The following is a 25,071-nucleotide window of genomic DNA, read 5'->3' as shown; positions in this document are numbered from 1 at the left end:
TTCAAAATTTGAACTTTCACCTTTCTGAAATCTCCCTCTCACAACTGACAACATCCAACTGGTTTAGTTGACAGTGGTTGCAGGAAAAACACTTAAGAGTTCAGAAGTCTGAATTTCTGACATAGACTGTTACTCAGTTGCCCAGCAAAGAAACTGCAATAGTCAGAGTACAAGTTAGTCTCTCACTTTGAATAGCAAATACATTCAATAGCTTGTATGGAAATTACTATCCCTGTAACTTATGTCTGGTAATTATATATTAATAATTATTTACAAAGAAAAATCAAGTCAGAGACGAATCAGAGACAAATACAGAATTTGCTGCTAACTCCAAGAGGGGATGTTTCCTTTTCATTTCACCACAGCACTGTTAGAAAACCTCAGTTACAAACTGTTGTAAGGAAAATTACAGTTTACATAATGAGCTTAGTGAACGGACCTGATGTAGAAGGTATAAAGTTTGAATTTTAGTGAGCCAGAGGGAGAGAATATTGTATTAAGGAGTTGGGTGTGTAGCCCCACATGTGATTAATTAGCTGCACCCAGGTGGTGAGATAAAAGAACAACAAGCAGCTTAGCTGAGAGAGCGCTGGAGGGAATAAGAGGCTACTGTAGAAGTGCTGGGTCAGGGAAAGGGGCTTGCTCTACCAGCTAGATGAAAGGCCTTGCTGGGTACACCTGCTGTGTAGACAGCAGCAGAAGCCCTTGGAAACAGAGGTCTTAAGAGAGGCCAGACAGCAGGATTTGCTTTATCTGTTTTCTTTATTGATGACCTGTGTTTGAACAGTAAATATGTCCCTTAGGGGAGGATACAGTGATGCTAAAGATGCTTTATTAAAAAGCATGACTGGCTTACATCAGAGTCGGGAAACTGAGGCAGGGATGTTGGAAGGTGGAGTTACTTGTATTGCAGTGACATGCTGTTCATTTCTCCTAAGCCTGCATCTGACTGCCCCCTCCAGCTTTGCTTTGCCTGTTGAGTGTGTCGTGAGCAGCGGAGCAAGTTGGAATGTTCTTCAGATCTCTTAGTGAAGGTGAATGACAATGCTGGCTATTAGAGAGCTGCACAGAGGGGCTGGGAACAGAGTAAAATAAGTGGATCCTATGGAAAAGCTCCCTGTCTAAAGTGCTTTGGGTATATGCTGGGGCCTAGCCTTGTTATAAGGAATGGAATATATGGAATCAAAGTGAAATTCTATATGGGACAAGAAATGGGGTGGTCTTTATAGCAGGGTGGTCTTAAACTGAGGTTTAATGTATGTACAATATACAAACATTTTTGACAGACCATTAACACCTATAATCTTGTAAATATTTGCAATCTTCTAGATCATAAATATAGCTGCATAAGCAGTTCTTTCAGGACATCATTTATACTCCATTAAAGGTTAATTTACAAGTTAGTACCTTATAGAAAGAAGATATGTGTACTTTTATGTTAACGTTCTGTAAAGGGAGACTGGTGTCTCCAGCAGCAATTTGTAATTCTCCTGTGACGCTCCCAGTGGCACTATTCAAAGCACCATTTGAATTCTTTTCATCAGCTCATGTTCACAGCAAACTTAATCTTCTGTTTTGAAGACGGAGGGAGAAAGAAAAAGAGAAGAAAAAAAAAGAGCAAGATCTTAGGTCTTCTGTCTGCGTTCCCAAGCATCCAACTGTTTGTTTAAACAGTCTCCCCTGACACACACTCTCATTTGTCACAGTGCTGATGATACCTGCTGCTGTATCTTAGCCCAGCTTAACGAGCTGGGTTGTGCTAGAGCCTTGGTTGTGAAGGGGGCAGGGAGGAAAGAGGTAAATAGTGGGGGATTGACTCTGTGGGCTATGACTTTATTCACTGTAATGGCATTTGTGCTTTCTAAAGATCAAAGGCCAGAAAAAGGGTGGGGGCAGGGGGAGAGAAAGAAAGTTGTTCACTGTAGACCTAGTCAGGAGCTTTCAGAAGTGCCTGTGAGAAATTAGGTGCCTCTCTGCACATTTGATCATCTAACTTTGAAATCCTGATGAGAGAGCTTAGAGGAGGATCTAAAGAGGAAGGAGAATAACCACTCATAAGTTAAGACTATTGGGGAAGAATGAACAAGGAAGGTGCCAAATTTAACTGATTTTGATTTATTTTTCTTTTTCTAAATGACAACTTTCATTGTTGAGCCTGATAGTTTAACAGATGAGTGGCTTTAAAAATTGTGGTTAGCTGCAGATATGCAGGAAATACAGAAATCTGTTGTAAATGCATATACTTTGTTGTCAGCTATTGGGATAAAAGAAAGCTTTCTCAAATGGTATGTCATGAGTTCCTACAGTGGCCTCTCTGGGTTGTTCACCTTCCACAGGATTTCCTAGGTAGAGAGATGAAAGCTTTATGCTTGTTGCTCACTATGTAGTATATGTTTATCTTTGTTATTAATATCTTAATGGTGTAAAGATTTCAGCAGCATTTTTTTCCTGTTTCAAACTACAGTGCAGATTGCAGAATGTTCCAAGCTTCTGGTTTTCGTATATTGAGATTCTTTCAGCTGGTTTCATACACCAAATAGAGGGTGGTTGTTAGGATGTATTCACAACACACTAAATAGGAGCTAATTAGGTATTCTTACTGTACTGTTTTCACTGGAAAGCTCTTTATAAAAATTGAAGTTTTTCTCAGAACAGAATGACATCAACATGGATAATTTTCTCAGACTCAGGGTTGAATTTCTGACTAAGGGATGCAAGAACTGGAAGCTTTGAGCACTGCACATTGGTGATCTTCGAATCCATACTTATATTTCTTCTCTGAAAGAGGTAGATCAAGCAAGTAATTAAAAACTTGCAGACTGGTGTGGAGAAGAGGAAATGACCTTCGGTCTTACCAGGTTAGTGATCTAATTGCAACACTATAGAGTCAGTCTGATCTGTCAGAACTGCTCTGCTTGTTTTGAACAATTGCTTGTTGTCTTGGAGAACTTTCAGAGGTATTGCTTGTAAACGCAAACCGGTTTTTCCTCACTAGTTTCAAAACCATGTGCTTATTGATCCAGTTATACCTCAAGTATTAAATGAAATAACCGCCTTCTTAAGTCCTGAATGAATTGGCATTTATTTTAGTATTCAGTTCAGTGAAACACTTCTGCTATAAATGTAGCTGGCATTGTACCTGGCTTTAGGAGGTATCTGGTATGCCAGTGCCAATGCTTTGAGCCTACTGTCACACCATCCTTGGAAATTGCTGCATTTTGCATGACCCAGGAGATATCTTTAACTGTTTTAACAAGAACATTGATCTTGATGCCAAAGAGAGCTGTGGGGTGTGCTTTATCTGGTATTACTGTGTAGTTACCATAAATAGCCTTATTATAGTTGAGGTTGGGCAAGTGGGTGGGCAAATCAAGAGTAATCATAAAGTGCAAAATGTCTCATTCACCAGGGAACTCTGAAGAACAGTTTCTTCCTGCAATAACTACTGAAGTGGCTGTGGTGAAGGAACATGGTTTAATGGCTGTATAAGTGCTTTAATATAATTTAGCCTTAGAAATCAATTAACCCCAGTGTGTGCAAATCACTTCACCTTTTTTGGTACTGAGCCTGCTTTTAGACCTACGGCTTGCCATTGCACACTTGAGGCAGCTTAAAGAAACGTTTATCATCACTGAGAAATAGCACAAGTATTTCATGAGAGCATTTGCCACTCATCTTGCAATCTGTGCAAGGACTGTCTTAATCACCTGTCTGGTCATCTTTTGTGCCTCCTGAGAAAACTCCCCTCATATCCTTTGGAAATAGGAAAATCTGAAGAAATGCTTTCTACTACTCTTTTCTTGTCCCTGCCTCTTAGCTCTAGAATCGTCAGTCCCCACTGTACTAGTTAAGGGCAGGGTCACAACTCGAACAGGGTCTTATTTCGTCTTACTCTGTCCTGTGCACAGCTGAGGGATGGCTGTGAATGTGAGCTTTGCTCCTGCAGCAACTCCGTTCACGTCTCTGAAGTGAAGCGTGTGCTCACGAGTTTGCAGCCCAACACATCTGTGACTTCCTCTCACACAGTTCATACATAAAATTTAGCTTCCACTGTGTAAATTTACAATAATATTCATGAATAAATAAATTTATGATTGTCTCAGTATGTGAAATCTTCCTGAATTCTTGAAAGAATTCTGGTTGAATCCAGATTTACACAAGCGTAGAGCTCATGAGAATGTAGGTCTCACCAATTATGCCTACTCATCTAGCTGCTCAAATGACATTTGCCTCTCTAAAGTTTACAATAATTTGGGGAGCCTTTAGGTTCCTCTGTAGAAATCTTAATTTAAACAAAACAATAAAGTCTCAAAAGCCTGAAAATATAGATTAAAGCAGGATTCATTCTATTAATTTTGTTTCCTAGAATGGCAGCAATTTCAGCTATATTAAAAACTTGAAAGTGTCTGTTAATTATTAAATTCACAGTTTAAAAATTCACAGACTTGCTTGGAATTGCATGAAATCTGTTTTGTTATGTAAATTGGTGCAGAAATATGTTCAGTTGCCTAGTCTTTGAAGAAGTGATGTGTCACAGTTATTCAGGCAGCTTTACAGAAGGTTACTCCAGGACACCATTAATGTGTAACATCTTTCTGCTGGTAATTTAGTGTATTTTTATCATGAATGTGGATCTTGCATTTATCAGATTAATTCTCTTCCCTTTTCATTTAAAAGGTGATGAATGGATGTAAGAGAGAACTTTTTCTGTTGTGAGGAAAGGGAAATGTGCCAATGCTTATGAAATTACTATGTTATGGTTTTTCTGACACAATTAAGTGAAAAAAGTGAATGTTTCTATCTAGACATTGATCAGGAAGGGTTTATACTTTCACAAGCAAAGTTAATGAGTTATCAGTCAGCGCTTTGCAGTTTGATCAGAGCTGTCATTCCACAGTACTGTTTCGTCAGTCCTCCAAATTACTACTTTTACAGTAAAGCATTAGTGTGAAAGAAGTCTTTTTCATATTTCCCTGTCATTTCTAAAAATGCTTCGTTAGAATTCTCAATACAAGAAAGCAATTTCATTATTGCAATACATTTCTGGGTATAATAACTTTTCATTAAATTGTTTTGCTACTGCTTGTTGCAAATTGACATGACAGTATTTCTCTGAGTAACACACAGCTTCCTTTTCTGAAGATACTGACAACACTTGTGGAATTCACTATGCTTCTGATCTTTCAATATAAAACAGAAATAAAAGGAAGAGCAACCAGAGGAGTTTAACCCCAATCCCTCTCTGAAGCGGTGTATTTCACAGGCTTGTTGTCATGAAAGTGACCATCAAAGCAGTGAGAAAACAAGATCCTGATTTTCTACAAGTGAAACAATCAGTTATCTAAATATTTGCTTTGGGAAGTCTGATGCAACTTGTAAAAAAGTCTTCTGTTACCTTATAACCAGAGAGCACAGAGTAAATAACCAGAGCATCTTTAGACTGGAATAAACAATTGCTAAATTGCAACAGAAAACTGCAAGTTGAACAGTTGCACAAATTCCTTATAACATCTTTTTATTATTCCTATTATTTCCAAAAGCTATTGGAAAACTCTTTGTCTGTCTCTTCAATAAGCTGGTTTTATTTATATTCCCATGTATAATACTTCAGCCAAATGACTGAGAATTTGGAGGATTTCCAGAAAGACAAAATGCTTGAGATATATACTCTAGCAGAGATTCTATACATGCTGTTTATTTATATCTTCAAGATCCAATAAATCAGAGTGTTCCTTTTGTTTTTGCAGAAAGTCTGTGTAATTGTGCTTCATTTAGCACTAGGCAAAGCAAATTCCTATTTCCTCTGTCACAGGATATACCTAATGGGGAGGGTGTCCTATTTTTTCAGCTGGTTATGAACTGCTATTGTAATTGAAGAGCTATGATCAGAAGTTGCTCTCAGAAGTCTTGTGCATGTTTTCCTTTCCCAGACCCTGTCACAAATCCACTGCATAAAGATAAGTGTTAACTCATCCTGGACAGTTTCTTCTTTTAAAGTTTTCACGTTGAATGATTCAGATATATGGCTATTGAGACTTTCTAAATGATTTACCAAATAGTGGCTTGCTTTCTTCTCCAGACTGAAATCTTATCAGTTTAATCTGGTGAGAATTATTTATCTAGGAGTATAGGTACTCGTAAAACAAGGGATTATTCCATCACTGAAATTACATTTGCATCTATTTTACTTTAACTATAACCTATCCTTTATCTGTCTTTTGGTACCAAATTAATTTTCAGCATGTCTTCCTGCCTGGGTAGAATCTTGGAAGAATGCTGTAGATCCAATAGTAATTTCCTATACAACTTTAAAGCATCTGCAATTTTTAAACAAAATGTGTTTCAAGATTTTAAAAAAATCTGTCTCCAAACCAGTAATAGGCGGATGCTGCACAGTTTGATTCCCCGACAGCTGCCTATTGTTGCTACGGTACCATCAGTGGAAGCTGAAGAAGCTTTCAGGTTTGGTGTTCAGGTTACGAAAAAGCTGCCAATAAAAGAACATAGACAGATGAGTTGTGGGTAATAGAAACAAGTTGCAGAGTGTTCAACCTGTAATTAAGAAAAGCCTTCCACATCTTCTGTGCTGTCCAGCAGAAGAATTAAACCAATCAAAATATACCCTTGAAGCAACAGATTGGCTCAAATCCTGTTGCAGTTAATAGCGGTCAGTAGCTTTGGGTGGTAATTTGCCTGTGACTGGTCGTCTCCATTTGCCATTTGTTGAGGTTTTATGATTATATTTTTTACATAATTCATTCTTAATAGAGTATTATTTTTCAGAACAGCACAGATAATGCAATTGTAATTTTTTTTGACTTTCTGAATCATGACCTGTCAATTGTAAAGAAAGGTGATTTTTTTTTCTTCTTTTCTGTTTGTTCCTGGGTTATTAACAGTGTAAAATCCAGTTTTATTTGAAATAGATGAAACTGTATATAAGTGCACCTCCCTGTCTTCATAGAGACAGAGGTGAAAATGAGTTAATATCTCTTTATATAGAACTAATGGAATAGAATTCCATTGTAATTACTTCTAGACTACACTGACTTTCATAATTCACTCATAAGCATAATTTTCTCACCCATCTGTGTATGCTATTCAGTTGTATTAATTATTTCGTATTGAAAGACACTACTTGATAATTAGTTGGTTGTTTAATTTGCAGCAAATGCTGTCGGGAATTTTGCCTTTCTTTTTATTCAGAAATCTTCTGTAAGCAGTTTTCTCAAAAGCATTCTTCTACAGAAAATTATTTACCTGGTAGTTGTACTTGAGGAAACACAGCTGCTCTCATCCTATCTCAAAAGCTCATTGTATGTATCTTTTTTTTCTTTAATATAATTTAACTCTGTTGGTTCCTTTTTATTAGATGGGCACATATCAATATAGTAATTTTCAGGACAGTAACTTCTTCACTTTCGGCATTGCTTTTCAAGAAAAGGAAAAGTTCATGGCTTATCCCTGAGAAGTCATCTAGGTCTATTTTATTTTTGCTTGGAAACGCAGTTCAGATGCTTCTTTGGATAGACACAGGCAAGAGAAATCAAAAGGAACTGACTCTGCTTTGGAGCATGCGTTCCTGAAACCACATCTCGCGGGCACTCAACTTTCACTGCAAATTCAAAACTTACCACCACAATCTTATTTTATTTTCATGTCTACTTGTGGTCACTCATTTATTTCCCACTTCACATTTCAGATGTATTTCTGGTATGCGAGTGACATTTCATCCTTACGCTGTTATCTAATGTAAGCACCATGAGCACAATTGGAAATACTGTCTGACCTTGGAAGCAGCGTTCTTCTACATGTTGACAACTGATTGACAGCACAGAACAGCAGCAGCTCAGTACTGCCAAAGCCTGTGAGGATTGCTGTTTCTGTTGTGATAATCTGTTTTCAACCCCAGATTCAACTATTACAGAAAGTAGGTATCTCCTACATAGTGAGGTTTCATATCTGTAACCCACTGAGAGATTCTCCCTACCTAAACCTAAGATCAAAGCGCTAAGGAAGCTTACAAACCATCAGATCTGTAGCAGATATCCGAAAGGCAATAACCTAGAGGGGTGCTTATTATTTGCTAACAAAACAGGAGCCCTCATTATGGAATGTAGATCATATTGCATGGAAGCCGTGGAACTTCATTTCACTTTAAAGCCTGAACTCCTTATTCTTCATGAGGGCTGTACAAATCATTCTGGCTAGAAGTAACCAATTGTATTATTCTCCTTCCTATTCCCAAAAGCCTGATGAACAAGACTCTGCATTCCAAAACCACATTCTGTGTTCATAGATAAATTGTTAGAAAAACTCTGACCAAAATTTTCTTTTAATCTTGTATAACTGTGAATGCATTAGTTCTTTAAACATATTAGAACTCATTAGAATTCTATTAATCATATCTTTTAATTGTTTTCTTCTATTAAAACATTAAGTTCTTGTATGAAGAGTAAAATCCAGGCAATCTTTGTGGCAGGTTGGTACTATTAAGGTTGTAATTGTACTTCTTCCACTGTCAGAAAATCTAGCTGTTTCTTTTTTTTTTTTTTTTTTTGGTGTGTCCTACAATTTTGTGTTCTCCCAGCACAGTTTGTATCTGATATATTAAAGCATTCAATTTTTAGACACGTTGATGCTATCAGTTTGTATTTTCAGGAGCCTGGTAGTTACTCTTGGATTTCTCACCCTTCTAAAGAATCCTTTTTTTAAGGACTGAATTTTACTTATTTGTTAATGCTTTTTTAAGTGTCTGGATTTTATTTTATTTTATTTGACTCTATTTTATTTTATTCCAGAAATTAGGAAGTATTATTTAAACTGTGAGATTGTGATGTAATGGCTGAGTAATCAAACTTTTCTATAATACTGAAATACTGATACTTTACCTTGTTACTGAAGTACAGATTCAGGTAAAGTAGAGTCTTTTCAGCTGGAAGGGACCTACAATGATCACCTGGTCCAACTGCCTGACCACCTTAGGGCTGACCGAAAGTTAAAGCATGTTATTAAGGGCATTGTCCAAATGTCTCTTAAACACAGACAGGCTTGGGCATCGACCATCTCTCTAGGAAGCTGGTTCCAGTGTTTGACAACCTGATTGGTAAAGAAATGTTTCTTACAGCTAATTTGGTTATTAATATAGCCTCATTTGAAGAAAAAGATGGCATCATTCATTGGCCAATAACTTTATTCTACTCTAATTTTATATAACCGAAACTGTGAGCTTTTCTAAGCCGTGTGGGTGTAGCGTATCAGTAACTTTAATATTCCGTCCCATGGTAATTTCTTGAAGTCAGGGAGTAAGTCAGATGAGCAAAACCTGAACAGAATTCCATAAAAATTCTGCTAAGCTGTATGATGAGGTATAAAGAGGCGTAGGAAAAATATTGATGTCCAATTCTAGCTCTGCCACAGGTACACTGAGTAACTACTGACCAAATTGCTCTCCCTACCTTCCTTTTCCTGTCCTGCCCATTTGCAGTCTATTGAACTTTCCAGTACTGGTACTTACAACAGTAATTCCAGTACAACATCCCAGCACATTTCTGTACTGAAGTCCATGTGAAAGTGTATCTGAGCTTTCTGACAGAATACTGTAAGAGGGATTATGGCATCATTGAATGCCCCTTTTTGAAAATCAAAAATGGAATTTTTACATGTTTTTTTCATGGTTGCCCTTTATCTACGAATCAAGGTTGAATTAGCTCTTACTGTCTTGATGGGTTTTTTTCCCACTCCATAGTTAAGTGTTTCTGTCAAGAAAATTCACCTTATTTGTATTGAACAGTAGGAAACACAGCCATCTGCACCAGCAATTCTAAGAAAGAATCTTACATGGTTCATGTTTAACACTGCTTCTTATGAAGTGCAGCTGGAATAATAAATTTTACCTTCTGTTTTTCAGCACAGGTCTTTTTGTTTTGTTTTCAGAGAAGACATCAAATTCATCCTGCATGCTGATAGTGGGTAATTCTCAAGTTTTTTCTAATTGAGGCCCCTAATTTAAACCAAAATACGTAGTTTTATTAATAAAGTGTAGGCAGTAGAAAAGATCAGGTGCTTCCAAAGTATTAGAGCACATGATTTGCTGTTAGAGGACTGAATATAATAAACTATCATCCATCTGAGAATCTCAATACATGACAAATATTGGTGATTTAAGTTTCACATTTACCTATCAGCTGTATATTTAATACATCAGAAGCTGAGGGAAGGAAATCATAACATACCTGGGATGCAGTGAGGTGTCCATAGAGGTATTAAAACTGGTACTGTTGCCTGGACTTCTTGAATCTTCAACTTGTTCATTCATCTTCATTACTTTTTTCTTTTTTGTGAAGAAACAGGTTATTCTATCTAAAAAGCTGTTGCTATGAACATTTAAATTAATATACTATCTTCAGAGTAGAAGCAGTCTTGGTTAATAGCACCATTAGCACATGACTGTGGTCATGCTTTAGAAGATCAACAGCCTATCTCCAAAAGACAGGAGAAGTAAGTGCTCAGTTCTGAACAGGGTACACATATTTGCCAATACTGCTTAAATCAGTGCAGAACCAAAAACTGATCAGAAAGCAAACTCTTCATTGCAATTACAGGGCTTTATTGCTAGCTGAGGAGCAACAATGGGTCTGGTATGGAATCTGATGCAATAGTGTCTATTTGGAAAAGTGGATAAAGGCCCAGAGGCAAGAGTTTGCCCTGAATGCCGCCTTCAGCAATGCAAATTATGTTCTCATTGTGCAATTGTGGTTAGGTTGGGGGTTTTTTTTATTAATCAAGAAGAGCACCTGAATTAAAACATTTAATGGGCATTGTTTTCTGTACAAGGGCTCAGGTGTCATAGTGATCAGTGAAGGGTAATTCTGTTGCCAGCACTTGATGTCTACAAGATTTCAGTTGGACTCAGTGTTGCCTACAGGAGAGACTCACTGAATTGCCATACAAGATACTACTGTGCAGGTTTGTAGGTTGCTCATGTCTCCTATACGAGTTATCTATGAAATACATGCATACACATCATGCCCTCTTTAAAAATGAAAAAAAAAAAAGAGGGCAGATAAACCTCAGTGAGAGGTTTCACATTGTGTGAATTCAGTTAATTTTTCCTTATAGCACCTCATAATTTTTCTGAACAGAGATCATTAATCATTCCAAAGTGTGCAAAGGTTTGTGCAATAGCTGTAAGACCACCAAACTCTGACCCTGGAGGAAATGAATTCCTAAAGGTGAAAAGCAAGTGTTTTCTTAATTAAGCCACCTAAGCTGCCTGGTTTTGCAAATATTTATTAACTCAATTCAGATGAAATCAGATTAGCACTTCTAGCTGCAAAGAATGTTGTTTCATTGGACCATGGGTCCTTGTTTTCAAATCAGTATTCCATCTTTTAACACAGCAGCAAATTATTTTCCCCATCTGTCTCCTGTGACAACTCCGACCAATGAAATATCTGGAGGGTGATGTACAAAAACTTTCTAAGTATTTCATTTATAAAAATATAGGTAGTTGTTATTTATAATAGGCTGTGGAATGTTAGGGTTTTTTAACTTTCTGAAGTTAATTTTTAATATTTTCACTTTGCTGCGTGTAACCGAAATGTAAATGAACATGGAGATAACATTTTTCATACGGCAAACCTGTAGGGTGTGCGAGCTTGGTATCACAAAGGCTTTCCCTGCCAATGTCTTTGTAGTCTGGGACTAACAAGTGTTTCAGTATGAGTTAAAGAACAAAAGATGCTTTGAAACTTGGCCCAGCTGGAGACTGAACCAGCTCCGAGTGCAACTTAGCAGGTTATGCTAGTTGAACACCCCATAATGGATCCAGGCATTTGCCAGGGTGCTGTTGTGTCCTGTAAGCACCTTCTGCCCCAAGATTAACCAGCATTGCTCTTTCTGATTTAGGGATGAGTGAGAATGAGTAAAGCATGTCCCAGATGGTCTACTAACAAGGTGGAAGTTCAGATACTTTTCCTGAATTATCAGGATTTGACATGTACCACATCCCTGTTTAAGAGGGATTGGGTTTTTTTAGTCCTGAAAGAAATAATCCGTGTCTTAAAGGCTGCACCCCAAGTACCTTGCTAAGTGAGAATTTGAGTGTGAGAAACAAAACCAAAAATCTCATGGTCTGAATCAGATCCTCTTTGACCTGTAACAGTAATGCTCGCTGCAACCTGCCATGAAAAGTCAGAATTTATTGTAGATTCATTTCTCGCCTTTGGTGTTGATGGATGCACTAGTTGAGGAAGATGGAGGAGTGGAAAGAGAAGCTGTGAACTAGAAGTACGTGCTCATTAGAGAGCAGTGATCACTTTCTATTCTGTTCTCATTTGTGGTGGTGGAGATTGGACTCGTGGCAACGAAGTGAGTACTAGTAATAGTATTTATTGCTTACTGAGAGGCTGACATAACTAATTGAAAGGAAACATTCCTCACTTTCAGGGCTTAAGGAAAGTGATGAGAGGATATTTTCATGAACTGCTATTCTAACTGCTCCGTATTTTGAAAGCCTGAAGTATTACTGCAATAAAAAAGTAATTATTTTTGGCAAAGTATGTTACAGATCTCCTATATTCTACACAGGAAAGATTTGGTTGCATTTCCTGCATTTTAATTTGACTTTTATTGAAATGTTTGACTTCAGGAAAGAACAGTCGCATATTTTGAATCTTACCACTGATTTTGCTGAGCCTCGTACTCCTTGTAAAGTACACATAATCATACGTCCCTGTCTCTGTAAATTATAAGAAGGCTTTAACAATAACTCTTTTATGTGCATGTACATCTTCGCTGTAGTAAACCTTGGATCTTTGTGATTTGAAAGCTATCATAAATGCTCAGCAAAATGAATCTTTGAATGTGCTTTTTAACTCAATGTGAAATAGAATTGCACTGGAAAGCCTGGAGTTACTTCACGGCAATCACTTCTATTCTGTTTAGGTTTCTGTATTGCTCCTGTGAGACACTGCTTCGGAACTCCTTAGAGTTATTTTCATTTTAACTAAAATGTAAATGAACAGTCACATCAGACCAAATGATTGCAGCATGAATTCCAGCCTGTGTAAAACTATCATAGCCAGGAAGTGTGATGTTTCTCTATTACAGAGATGGCCCATGGGGCTATTTACAAAGGCTGGTCTAGTGAGACAGATCTCCTTGCAGTTCTTTCCCTGATAATGCAGACAAATGGGTTCGTTTTGAATTGTTGTTAACTAGAATAGTCTGTCTCTATCAGGATCTGGAAAAACTATTCTCCCCAGGTAAATGTTAGCTATTGAAAATAGTTGCCCTCCTCCTGCTCCTTGTCCTCAGTATTGATGTTTTTCCGAAACAGTACTTTATTCTTGATTTTGTAATGCCTGATTTTAATCACTATAAAATATTTGCTAAAGAGAAATCGTTGCTCCTTGAACAGATTTCTGTTTTTATCAAGGCAAACAAGCTGTTCTTTAAGAACATCTGTTTAGTGAAACAAACACTGCTTGGGGTTCACAGAATAGCAGGAAGCTATTCTATTATCAAAGTTGTTTCTTTGCTCAGTATGAAAAGTAATGACACTTATTTAGTATTTTATAACTGATGGTCTTATACATCAAATTTTGGAGAAAAAGGACATTCACCTTCAGAAACAGGCCTTATATTAGTCATTACAATGCTAATTAATGTAATCATGCAAGGCTTGAAATGACACCTATCTATATATTTATAAATTAATTTTGGTCTTTTTAATGACCATGTCACAACCTTAAGATTTGTTCTGATCCTTGAAGAGAGCTTCACTTTACAGCGATCATTTAAAAAAAAAAAAGAAAAAGTGCTTGTCTGTAATCGTGCATGTCTGCCTCTGTTCAGCTTTGTTCCATGCTCAATTTTGGTAAATCCTACTTTTTCTTTTTTCTTTCCTAATCTAGAAATTGCCAGCTATGAAAAGCCTGGTAATTTCTGTTTGTAAAGTGGTCTGTTGTAACTTGGATTAAATGCAGTGCAGCTGGGAGTAGTCATGGCCAAACAATACATGGCATAAATTATCTCTATATGGAGTGTCTGACTAGATAGCATAATCAACATGAGACTGACAAAACAACACAGTTGCGCTGTTGTTGCTGACAACTTCATTATTTCTGTGATGTTCAGCTGCGTAATTTGTTTCTGAAGAACAGCAATATCTTCAGATATGTCTAATGGCCTGTATGTACTTTTACAAGCTTTCTGAAGATGGAAGTGTTGGCGCAAGTATCTTTTTTTTCCTAATATGGAGAACAATTGCAGGAACCATTAGCAAAAAGCATTCTGCTCTGCATTGTTTTTGCAGTAGGACAGCATTTTCATCCAGCACTGTTGGGGAGCACCTCTTGATGTGTGTGTGGATTGCTTAGGGTAGCAGCAGCTGCTCTTTGAATCCCTGTTTCAAACAGTAATGGCTTTAAGGATCTGATGAACATCTTACACTAAGGTATTCCTGTTTACCTTAACTTACACTCCAAACGATCCCAAATGACTAAGTAGTGTTTCATGGCTCAAATACTCCAGATTATGATTCTGTTCTGCTGCAGTCAGGGATGATTACTCTCCAGATTTTCCAATTAAAAAGACTAGGGGAAAAAAAAAAAGCCACTTCGTCGAAAACAAACTGTACAAAAAACACACCATCTTTAAAGAATTCTCTCCAAACAGTTCTGTTTTCCTGCTAGTTCATCTAAAACCATACTGAAATATAAGGAAACAGGGTCCACAGCTCCATGGCACCGCTGCCATATCAGCTGCCACAAAGCTGGAGGAGTCCTGGCCTTCCTGTGGAAGTGGGAGTCTGCAAGCCCCAGGCGCTGGCCTATCTGCCAGCTTCAGCCCTGCAGCAGCGCCTGGGCGTGTTGAAATCCAGGTTGTGCTGAGAGGACCTCAGATGAGGAACCACGGCGAAGGCAGGAAGCCTGGAGGAGCTGGGGTTGCCAAGCTCAGTCTCTTTTAGTCACTTACATCATGAGTGTCTCAAATATTTCAAAACACTAGGGAAGATTATTTCATTGGGAAATGTTCTAAACTTAGTCCAAACACAATTATTTTTTCTTCACTCAATTTCAGAATTTCTTAAGTTTGATCACGTCTATGACTGATGAACTGGGAAATATTTGTCTTTTTTATGAATATACTGAATACTTCTGTGTCTCTCTGGATAATAGGTTATTTGCTATGGATTTGGATCAAGAACACTGGTTAAAGGAACTAGTGAAACAGTAAGACTCAGATCAATGTCCTTGAGGAAACACAAGAAACCAGGGAACAGGACAGAGAATTAACAAACTGGCAAAGGGGTATGTGTGAAAGATGATAGGTAAACAAGGAGCCAGAGAGGCAGAAATTGCCAAAAACAGAGTTGGAATTTACTACAGTGGCTTATATGTATGAAAGTTTTCAAGAAAGAATTGTGTGGGGACAAAGAAAAATACACTTCTATAGGCTTGTTTGGGTTTTTTGGGTTTGTGGGTTTTTGTGATGTGGTTTGTTATTGGGGTTGGGGTTTTTTCCCTTACCTTTCCCACTGTATACCTTTGGCTGTATGGGAAAAAAAAACCCAAACAAAAACCAAAAACCAACCCCAACACCACCCCAATATCTTGTTTCAAGAAGCAGAGTCACTTTAACCATCTTTCTAGTCACGGATTTCGAAAATGAGAGAGTATACAGCTGCCAGACTGTTGGCCCAAACATGCTATGTTGGGAAGGAAGCTTGAGATCCCATTCCCAGGTATCCGATCTGCCTGGCTACATCACCTCACCCTGGCCATGACAGTGTACAGGACATCAGCTCTGAAGTCTGAGCGGTATTTGTTCCTTTTGGGGGGATTATGAACAGTCTAAAATACCGCTTAGTCTCTAATGATGATGACAGCTTTGCCATTGACTGATTAAAAAGTCAAGTCAGGCTGCATGTGAATTTTCAAATTTCAAATGTTTGAGTGAGTTTCTTTGCCCCAAACTTCCCTCCCAGTTTCCAGACCACTGGGCTACTGAACGTTTTTCACAAACTCAAGCGTATGCACAGTGTCAAAACACAAAGCACTGTAAAAGCTAGGAGGGTTCGTTTCGGTATACGGAGGGCGTGCTTGCTACTGAAATACCATCTGCAATTAAGCGTTGAACATTGTGTGCTTGGGACAATGTAACCTGTGTGTGGCTGCTGCTCCAGGGACCACGTCAGGCTTTTGAAGAACTGGGTGACTAGTGCCACCTATTGATTGACGAAATGGAAATGAATGCCTCCCAGCTACCCTGAGGTTTTGTACAGAATAGCTTCGTGATCTTCTCATCCTCCGCATGAGAACAGCCTCCTTCATCCCAGACGTGCTGCCGGTGTCCAGAAGAAACTAACAGTTTGCTAAATGGAATTAATAGCCAATAAAATGTGCTGCTTGGCTGCCAAAAATATCTGTGGTGTATAAAGCTGAGAACAATACAGGGTAAACATTTTGGTAAATGTGTCCGTTTATCAGCCAACTTGGGTGGCCTCTTTAAACAAAATGTACCACTAAACATACATCTTCATAAAAACATGCAGCTTTAGCAATAGGATTAATAATAATACCTTGTGGAAGCAGCTCATGGTATGTGCTGTGGGTAGGTAAACTTTTAGTGATCAAACATGGAATAAATCTGCTGCAATAGGTTAAGTAGTGTAAGTACAGCAAACAAAATATTCTGCTCAACTAACAAGTCTGAGATAAAGGCAAGTGAAATCACAAATGGCTGACATCTCTGAGCCATCTACTGGAATCATCAAAGGCCAAGAACACGCCGGTTTCTGTGCAAGATCAGACCAACAGATCTGCTTGCATGTGTTTTATCATAAACCCAGGGGGTTGTTTTCTGTAGGTCTTTTAGTCTTCTCCATTTCCAGAACAAGATGTAGGTGCCTCTTGCACTTATTTACACACATTCATTCATTATTTTTAGTAATTAATTTCATGTTTTTCTCATTTGGTAAATTTATGATTATGTACCTCACAATGTTGTTTCATGACAACTGGCTTTTGAACACTTTAATAATGAACTTGAATTCATATGACAGGAAGATCAGAAAAATGTTGACTTGGTATAAACAAACTAATTGTCTTTCATAGAACTATCTTGGGCAAAAAAGCGTCTTGTCTTTTACTATTCTACTAAATAATGTTTGGGTAGCAGTAGAGAAGTACTAGGCACCATAAAAATTGAAATGGCAGCTGCAAAAGGTCTACCTTCCACCAAGGTGAAGGGAGAAAGCAAAGGAGAGAAGTGAGGAGTATTGACCCACAATGAGAAATTGCTAGAAAATGTTTAAGAATAGACTAGTTTCAGTAAACCCACTGCAGCTTTTTCCCCTGAAAACAGCTGGAAATTGAGAGTTATCTCAAAAGTGAGTTCCATAAAGGGGGGTCTATACAGACCCAAAATCAGGAATTTTGACTCACAAGAATCATCCCTATTCAGCACAGCACTGAAAATGGAATTTTTATGCTTACATTTAATTTTAACTAATTTAGACATTTCACATTTTCAGCATGCTTTTTTGCAGATAGTATCACAGTGTTAAAGAGGTATTTGGTGGGTTTTGAAAGATTTCCAGTCTTCCTCCTGTTGGCAAGGAGCAGTGTCCTCAGTCAGCTGTCCTGCAGCCTTCTAACCATCCTCAGAAGCAGCCGAACGAAAGCAGGAATCCTATACATGTATAGCCTGTGTTTTTCATAGTACAGGAGAAGAAATGTTGTGTGCAGTGTATGATCATAGCGCTTTGTAATTCTCTAGGACACCAAAGCGTGGAGGTAGTTGCATTTGACGTTCTTGTTATGTGTCTGAAATATGTACACATGCATGTTTATGTACATGTGCATCCATGTGTGCATGTAGAGAAACCTCTCAAAAACGGTTTGGTCCATATACAGATTGATTTAAAAAGTACAGAATAAGTTCAAGTCCCATGACATACAAACATCAGGCCCAGGACTAGATTTAACTCCAGCTTCTTTGGCAAAAGGATGCTATTTGGTATGATGTCCAGGACCCTTAACTGAGTTTTGAAAGGATGGAGAGTCAGACTGCTCAACAGCTCTTGGCAGGTTTCCAACATTTTCCAAAAATCAAGCATCGTGTCTGAATAAGGCCAGTGAATTTTTTTCAGCAGTATCTAACAGTAGCTCTGGTATCCCTCTAAAAACAATAAAAGATACCTTTTCTGTAGATATTGATGATCATTGGCTATGACTGATCAGGAATTAGTGTCTCTTAATTTTTTTCTCATCCCAGAGGGTACACAGGAGTCTTCTGGTTACATAAATTTAACTCAGTGGACTGTCTGGGGAAGATAATGATTTTCTAGATTGTTGTTTATCTTTGTCAATATTTTTAGAATTCTAAGGCTGTTCTGGTAATTCTATATTCTGACTATGTAACATCTATGTGGGCTTTTGTGGGTTCCAGCATTTGTGGGCTTTGCTCGATAGTAAAAAATATTGTATTTTGAAATATCACCATTCTGCTATTTTGGAAGTTCTTAATGCAGACATTACAGTATCTGTTTTAGCTGAGATGTAGGCATCAATAAAACACGTTTTTCTTATTCATTTAAGATCTTTTTAAAGCGTAACCTGTTCAGGCTGGGAGCTTTCAAACGCTCTTGCAGATGTCCCATAGCTGTGGATATGGCTGCAGCTTTTGTTGCTGTGATTGCCGACAGCTGTAGTGATAGCCTGCTTGAAGAAAGAAAAAACAATACATCACATGCAACATGCATTACCGGACCGAGTGTAGGACTGTGATTCTTTTTTTTTCTGCTTTTATTGGTTTAATATAAAACTAACTGCTTTAAGATGGCTGCATTAATGTCTTTTTGCTCATACTTCATGGCAAATTAATTCCAATGCAGTTTTGTTTACCCTGGCAGTAATTATTTCTTCTACTTACACGTCGTGCTGCTGATCAATTTTAAGGGATACAACAATCCTAAAGCATACAGAAGTCATGGCTATGGAGGCAAGAGCTTTATATATTAGATATTCCTGCACAGGTAACTAGTATAGAGCATAGTATAGGCACCAAGCATACCTGTGATACCACACTATTTGCTTTAAATACTGTTTTGCTCTGAGGTTTTATCAGTGATCTTGGACTTCAGCAATTGCTAGTAATCAGCTTTTTCATATCTGATCATTCATGCAGTATAAGGAAGAGGTTTACTCATTCTGCCCGGAGGCTGAACCAGCAGCGACAGCCAAGCCAATGTGATTCACTGAATGAAGACAGGGGACAGTTACCCGCAACTTGTTCACGTTTTGCCCCGGGTAGCCTAAGCAGGTAAGTCAAATTTAACTCTTTAATGCATGTATTCTTAATTATCAGTTTCAAGTACAAAATGGTTTCATAAACATATGTAAGAACATGTATAATTTTGAGTGTTTTCTTGGATATTGTGTCTTTGCAAAGTCTGAAGTTAATGCTTTTACAGCTATGCTGTGTCCTACTTGTGCACCTGTCTACCCAGTGCAGCATGTATGTGTCACATACAACTGACAGTGATCTGTGATTTGGATGTTTTTTCTCTCTCTCTGCAATATGACTTTAAAAGGTCAGGATTTCCTAATTAAAAAAAAAAAGAGTGATCTGTGATTTGGATGTTTTTTTTCTCTCTCTGCAATATGACTAAGGTCATGATTTTCTAATTAAAAAAAAAAACTTTTGTAATGGTAAATAATTTATATTGAATTGCATTTGAATTTGACTTTTAAAGCATCCTGCTGTTGGGGAACAGAACAGTTACTTCAATGCTTAGAAGTACAAGCAGAGATCAAATCACAAAGATGAAGCTACAGTCTGTGCAGCATGAAATGTGTGTTGGAAGACTTCGGTCACTGGTTTGTACATGCTAGAGCAGGGTGATAGTCACACAAACGAGACTGTTTCAGCGGTTATTTCCAGAGTAGTGTAGGAACAGTTTTCCCAAAGATTCAGCTTATTTGTTAGTGGGACCACTGTCAGAAGACTTTAGTTTTGTATTTTTTAATTCTCAGAAGTGCACACTCCTGTTAATATGACTAGTTAAAAGGGGAGCTGCTGCTGTTGTTCTGTCTAGTCCTGCCTTTTACTGAGAAACCTTGTAACATGCTGCTTGTTGTAGTTCTTGACTTGCTGTGAGAATGCTACTCTGGGGCTACCCTGAACCATCTTGAGATGTCCTTATTTCATTCTGACATTCTACGTGCAGAGGCTTCCATAGGTGAAAATCTCAGTTGGGCCTGTTCTGGATGTCACCTGTTTCTAAATTGTTCCTCTTTGACGTACTGTAACAACTTTAGTTATGATGATGATATATCCTCAGGCTAAGTGCATTTCAGTTGGGGGTTTTGTTATTTTGATCAAAACAATGCACATCTCAGAGCCTTACCTAATGGGTGAGGTTAGATGAGGACACGGTTGTAAAAAAAAAGACAAACAAACAAAAACCACACAAACCAAAGAAAACCAACAAAAGACCTTAAACTGCTCTTACAACATAGTTTGTCTGTAAAGATAAATTGCCAATATCCCATAAAAACAATGTTTTCAATCACAGAAACATGTAAATTGAGCTTTGTTTTCCTTATTTCATTTTACTGTTTTCCTTATTTTCATTCCTTTGTTTTCCTTTATTTCATTTCATTTTTCCTTATTTCATTTTCCTTATATACATTTTACCCACGATTTTGCCCGATCTCATTTCCTTTGCTCTCCCAGGAGTCATTTCTTCAGCCTAATAAGATCACAGTTCCAGAAAGTTTTCCAGAATATGCAGGTTACCTTTATCTTTTGGCTTTTCATTTCATACCTTGTATGTGACTAGAAAACATGCTAACTACAATAATCTTCAGTAGCGTTTTGCATCTTACTGTTCCAGCACACTTGTAAAAAAGGCAGTTCATTTGCATTATACTATTCCAGTTATTGCTTTATTGTTCTGTGTTTATTCCATGCACTATTTCAGGATGTTGGTGGTTAGTATACAGGAAACATTTGTATTTTTCATGTCATTTGCAGTGCACTGATTCTGTGTGGATAGCACAGATGCCACGTGTTTTGTTGCTGAATAGCTGCAATTTTTACAGTGTTCACTTAGCTTCTCTATAGACTCGCCTGCTCTTGAGTAAAGAAAAACTTTAAAGAGATGATAAAAGACTCTGTCCTCTTCTTACATTAATGTTAGTCTTGGGGTTCTGCTCAAGTCATTGCTTAGACTTTTAGAAACAATATTGTTTTCATCTGAATGTATAAATCCTGTTTCATTGACCAGATCAAGGCTGAAAAGACTCCAGCAACTCGTAGCAAGGAGTGGAGTCACTCTGTGTTTAGATACAGTCAATATGGACAGTAACCCATGCCATGGGGAATGTGGTATTAAACTGCTGCTGAGCCTTTCTGGGTTGGAGACACAGACTAGCAGCCCAAGGATACCTAAATTTGCTTTGGTCCTGAGACTACACCAGCATCCCAGAGTGCTGTAACGTATTTAGAGAACCTAGTTTCTTTTTACAGTGTACATACTGAAATAGATAGAACTGACCTGCAAACTATCTGAGTTTTGAATGTGTTTTGGGAGATGTGTGACTAGAACACCTCTGCCAACCTTCAGATTTCCTGGAAAACTGTTCAGAATTTGAGAGATCCACTTTACTTGCTCAAGTTAATAACTCCTCATAAAAGTAAATGTTACTGTCAAGCTGTTCTCTGTAAAAAGTTTGGATTCTGAAAATAACTTCTCTACTTCTCAAGAAAAGCTTGAAACAAGGAAAGCCCAGCTCTGGGCTCCCCAGGTAAAGAAAGATGGGGAACTACTGAAGAGAGTCCAGCGGAAGGTACGAAGATGGTCAAGGGAATGGAGCACCTTTCTTGTGAGGAAAGGCTGAGAGACCTGGGTCTGTTTAGTCTGGAGAAGAGAAGGCTGAGGGGGGATCTTATCGATGCTTAGAAGTATCTAAGGGGCGGGTGTCAAGAGGACGGGCCAGACTCTTCTCAGTGGCACCCAGTGAGAAGACGGGGCAACAGGCACCAACTGGAATGCAGGAAATTCCATCCTAACATGAGGAAAATCATCTTTACTTTGAGAGTGCCAGAGCACAGGAATGGGCTGCCCAGAGAAGTGGTGGAGTCTCTTTCTCGGGATATATTCAAAACCTGCCTGGATGCATTCCTGTCCAACGGGCTCTGGAGCGAACCTGCTTTGGTGGGGAGGAGGACTAGATGGTCTCCAAAGATCCCTTCCAACCCTGACCATTCTATGATTCTGTGACTTTGATGACTTTCAAGATGTTCTGTGAAAGACACCTGGGCAACTGAGTTTACAGAGATGGATACAAATACAATTCCTGCATTAGTGAAGGCTGGAGAAGAGATTGTTTTTTTAGGAGTCAGGCTGGCAAAATTCCTTTTTTAGTAATTATTTTGATCCTTGAGAGTATTGTCACAATACTAATTCTATAAACTAGAAGCACTACAGCTTTTATAAGCATGGCTTTAAATATAAATAAATACCTCTTTACATCAACACCAACAATCTCCAGCCAAGATCAGGTCCTCTTCAATAGCTGTCCTCTCCACAGATAACTTAGGGACTTGAATTCAACAAGCAGGTGGTTTGGTCTCACGAGATGAAGACTGTCAGCCTAGGAAGGACTTAGAAAAGCATAAGCCACGTTAGCTTTAATGACAGGTATTCTCGTTTGGTTTTAGTAATACCACAATAGCTATGAGAAGTCCTACTAAGTAGAAATGCCTAGTTTATTTAATGCAAACTTAGTAAATGTCTATACAGCTTCTCAGTAGGTTTCCATATTGGTATACAGGCTTAATGAAGCTTGGAATCTCATCATAACGTAATATTGTGCCCCTCAGAGGTGCAGAGCCTGTTGCTTTTCATATAAAAGAACATAACTGAAGCAAACACAGTGGAGTATGCTGAGCTACCTTTGAATTAAGTATTGGGTGCGTCTACTCTTCTTTTTTGTCCCCGTCTTGATGATGTTTAGGTTTGTGTGGTAAATGCTGATTATTCTCTCTCATGAGTTTTCTACTAACTGTGTGGTATTTGATGTTCAATGACTGTACTCTTGGAATCAAATGACTTTGGGAAACTGAAACTTCCTTTAAGTAACTGAGAATTATATATTTTGTTAATTGCTGAGTCTCTTTAAAATACTAATAACACGGAACAGTGGAAGATTGGTGATCATCTTTGGGGGTAATCAGCTATTTCTTAAACTTATTTTTAATATTTGAAAATAAACTGAACTATTGAAGCTACGCTAAACAGAGACAGATGTGAATGAAATCTGTTGACCCTCATGGTTATACTCCTAAATGGATCCACGGATGCATCTGTAAAACAAAAGGCTGTCTTCTACGTTGGTCCAATATTAGAACTCAACACTTACCATCAAGTTCCATACAGTAAAGCCTAGTATACACTGATTCCAGCACATGGTTCCAAATAATTCTGGCATGTCTGGAACATTTGTGAGTTGGCATTGGTAATCATAATTTTCGTGTTTAGTTCTAGCTTGTCATTAACAAGCATCTTCTCATGACAGAGACTGATTACACACATTTTGCTATTTTCCTTGCTTTCCTCTCAGCCTTTCTATCTAGTCTATGCAAGCTTGCTGTTTGGGGCAGAGAATATAATGCTTCATTTGAAGAAGCAGTGATTTCAGTTAGTCCTTGTAGGCACTGCTGAAATGCATGTAATAATTAAAAGGCGGGATAAATTGCTTGTGTGAGCCTCACTTTACCTTTTTTCCATAGAGAAGCATTCCAGAGAAAAGCAATCCAAAAACTGTTGTAGTAATGTCGCTCCCTGAGTCCCAGAGAGCTTATTTCTTATCATACCCACACTTGCACATTCGTTTCAGGCATGCAGCTCACACAATTCTCTTTTTCTGGTTGCACACACTGTTGTTCTGATTTAATAAAGTCTTTTCATCACATATGACAATTGTGTTGACTCTCTCTCTCTTCATTCAGAGACTTGGTCTCCCTTCAGTATCCCATGAGCTTGGAGAATATATGAGATTACTTACAATCAAATACTTTTGTGCTCAGGATGTCGGCTTCACCACAATTTACAAATGAGAAAGGAAGATGTAGACAGCTTGTGGGACCTGGCTGGTGTCTTTAATCTTAGGCACCAATGCATGCCAACAAGCCACCTCAACAGCAGGGCGAGTGTTTAACTGTTGTAAATGGTTATTAGAGTTTGGTCCTGCAGTCTGATTTCTTAGATGAAAGCTGAGACTAGGAGAACAGAAAGTAACAGGATTTGTATCATAGTACAAAGAATCTAAAGCTTATTTCCAGGAAAAGATAGTCTGAAAGGATAGCCAGATTTACTATTACAACTGTGAGGTCTTCTAGAGAGACAGTCTGTCTTATAAATGTGTACATGCTCTTGGCAGGGAAAAAGGAAATGTGAAGAAATTGTGCATTTTCGTCGCCTTTTCACTTATAGAGATCCCTGGGGATAGATTCCTATGCTTGCAGTTGGACCAAATCTGATTCTTAGTTTCCCTTCAGAAAGGCAAAAATATTCCCACATAAAGTACTTCCAGAGAGTTAAATATTAATTCATTTTTTTCCTAATACGGAAAAATGACTGTAATCATGGAGCATAGAAAGTATTGTTTAATTATGAGATAATATGGAAATCCTGTTAGGCTGGGCAGCCTTAGAGAGAGGAGGCAGTCCCTCTTAGAAGACTTTGTACTCTAACTGGACAGGGCAAACACAGACCAGAATAAAGTCACACAATATATAGACATAACCAGTGCCTGTCCACTAACTGAGGGAAGAAACTGCAGTGTGAAACTGTAAACAGCAGCAGTTAGAATCACAGATTATTTTAACTGTAAAACAGAGTGTAAGGTCTGTGTTTGCAATAACCTGGACCCTAGCTGGCCATAGGTAATTTGAACAAAAAATGCATGTGTCTTGTTCTGCCTACAAAAGAGCCCAAGGTTTTGTTAATTTCAGCTGTTATTTGCTAAAACATAATGCCTTGGTCACAGAGAA

The 25,071-nt window shown here is 38.1% G+C and overlaps 1 protein-coding gene across 1 annotated transcript in view; it reads left to right on the top strand.

Moving 5' to 3' along the window:
- The window catches only part of ANKFN1 (ankyrin-repeat and fibronectin type III domain containing 1), a 141,309-nt gene that overhangs the window by 64,479 nt on the left and 51,759 nt on the right, over positions 1-25,071 (top strand). The window contains 1 exon segment of the mRNA XM_010152557.1: positions 19,198-19,332. Coding sequence (XP_010150859.1) covers positions 19,198-19,332 — 135 coding nt within the window.

This window comes from Eurypyga helias, unplaced genomic scaffold (genome assembly GCF_000690775.1).
Source record: "Eurypyga helias isolate BGI_N326 unplaced genomic scaffold, ASM69077v1 scaffold1045, whole genome shotgun sequence".
Taxonomy (NCBI): Eukaryota; Metazoa; Chordata; class Aves; order Eurypygiformes; family Eurypygidae; genus Eurypyga; species Eurypyga helias.
The sequence above is the reverse complement of the archived record's forward strand: the minus strand, read 5'-3'. Positions and strand labels throughout refer to the sequence as shown.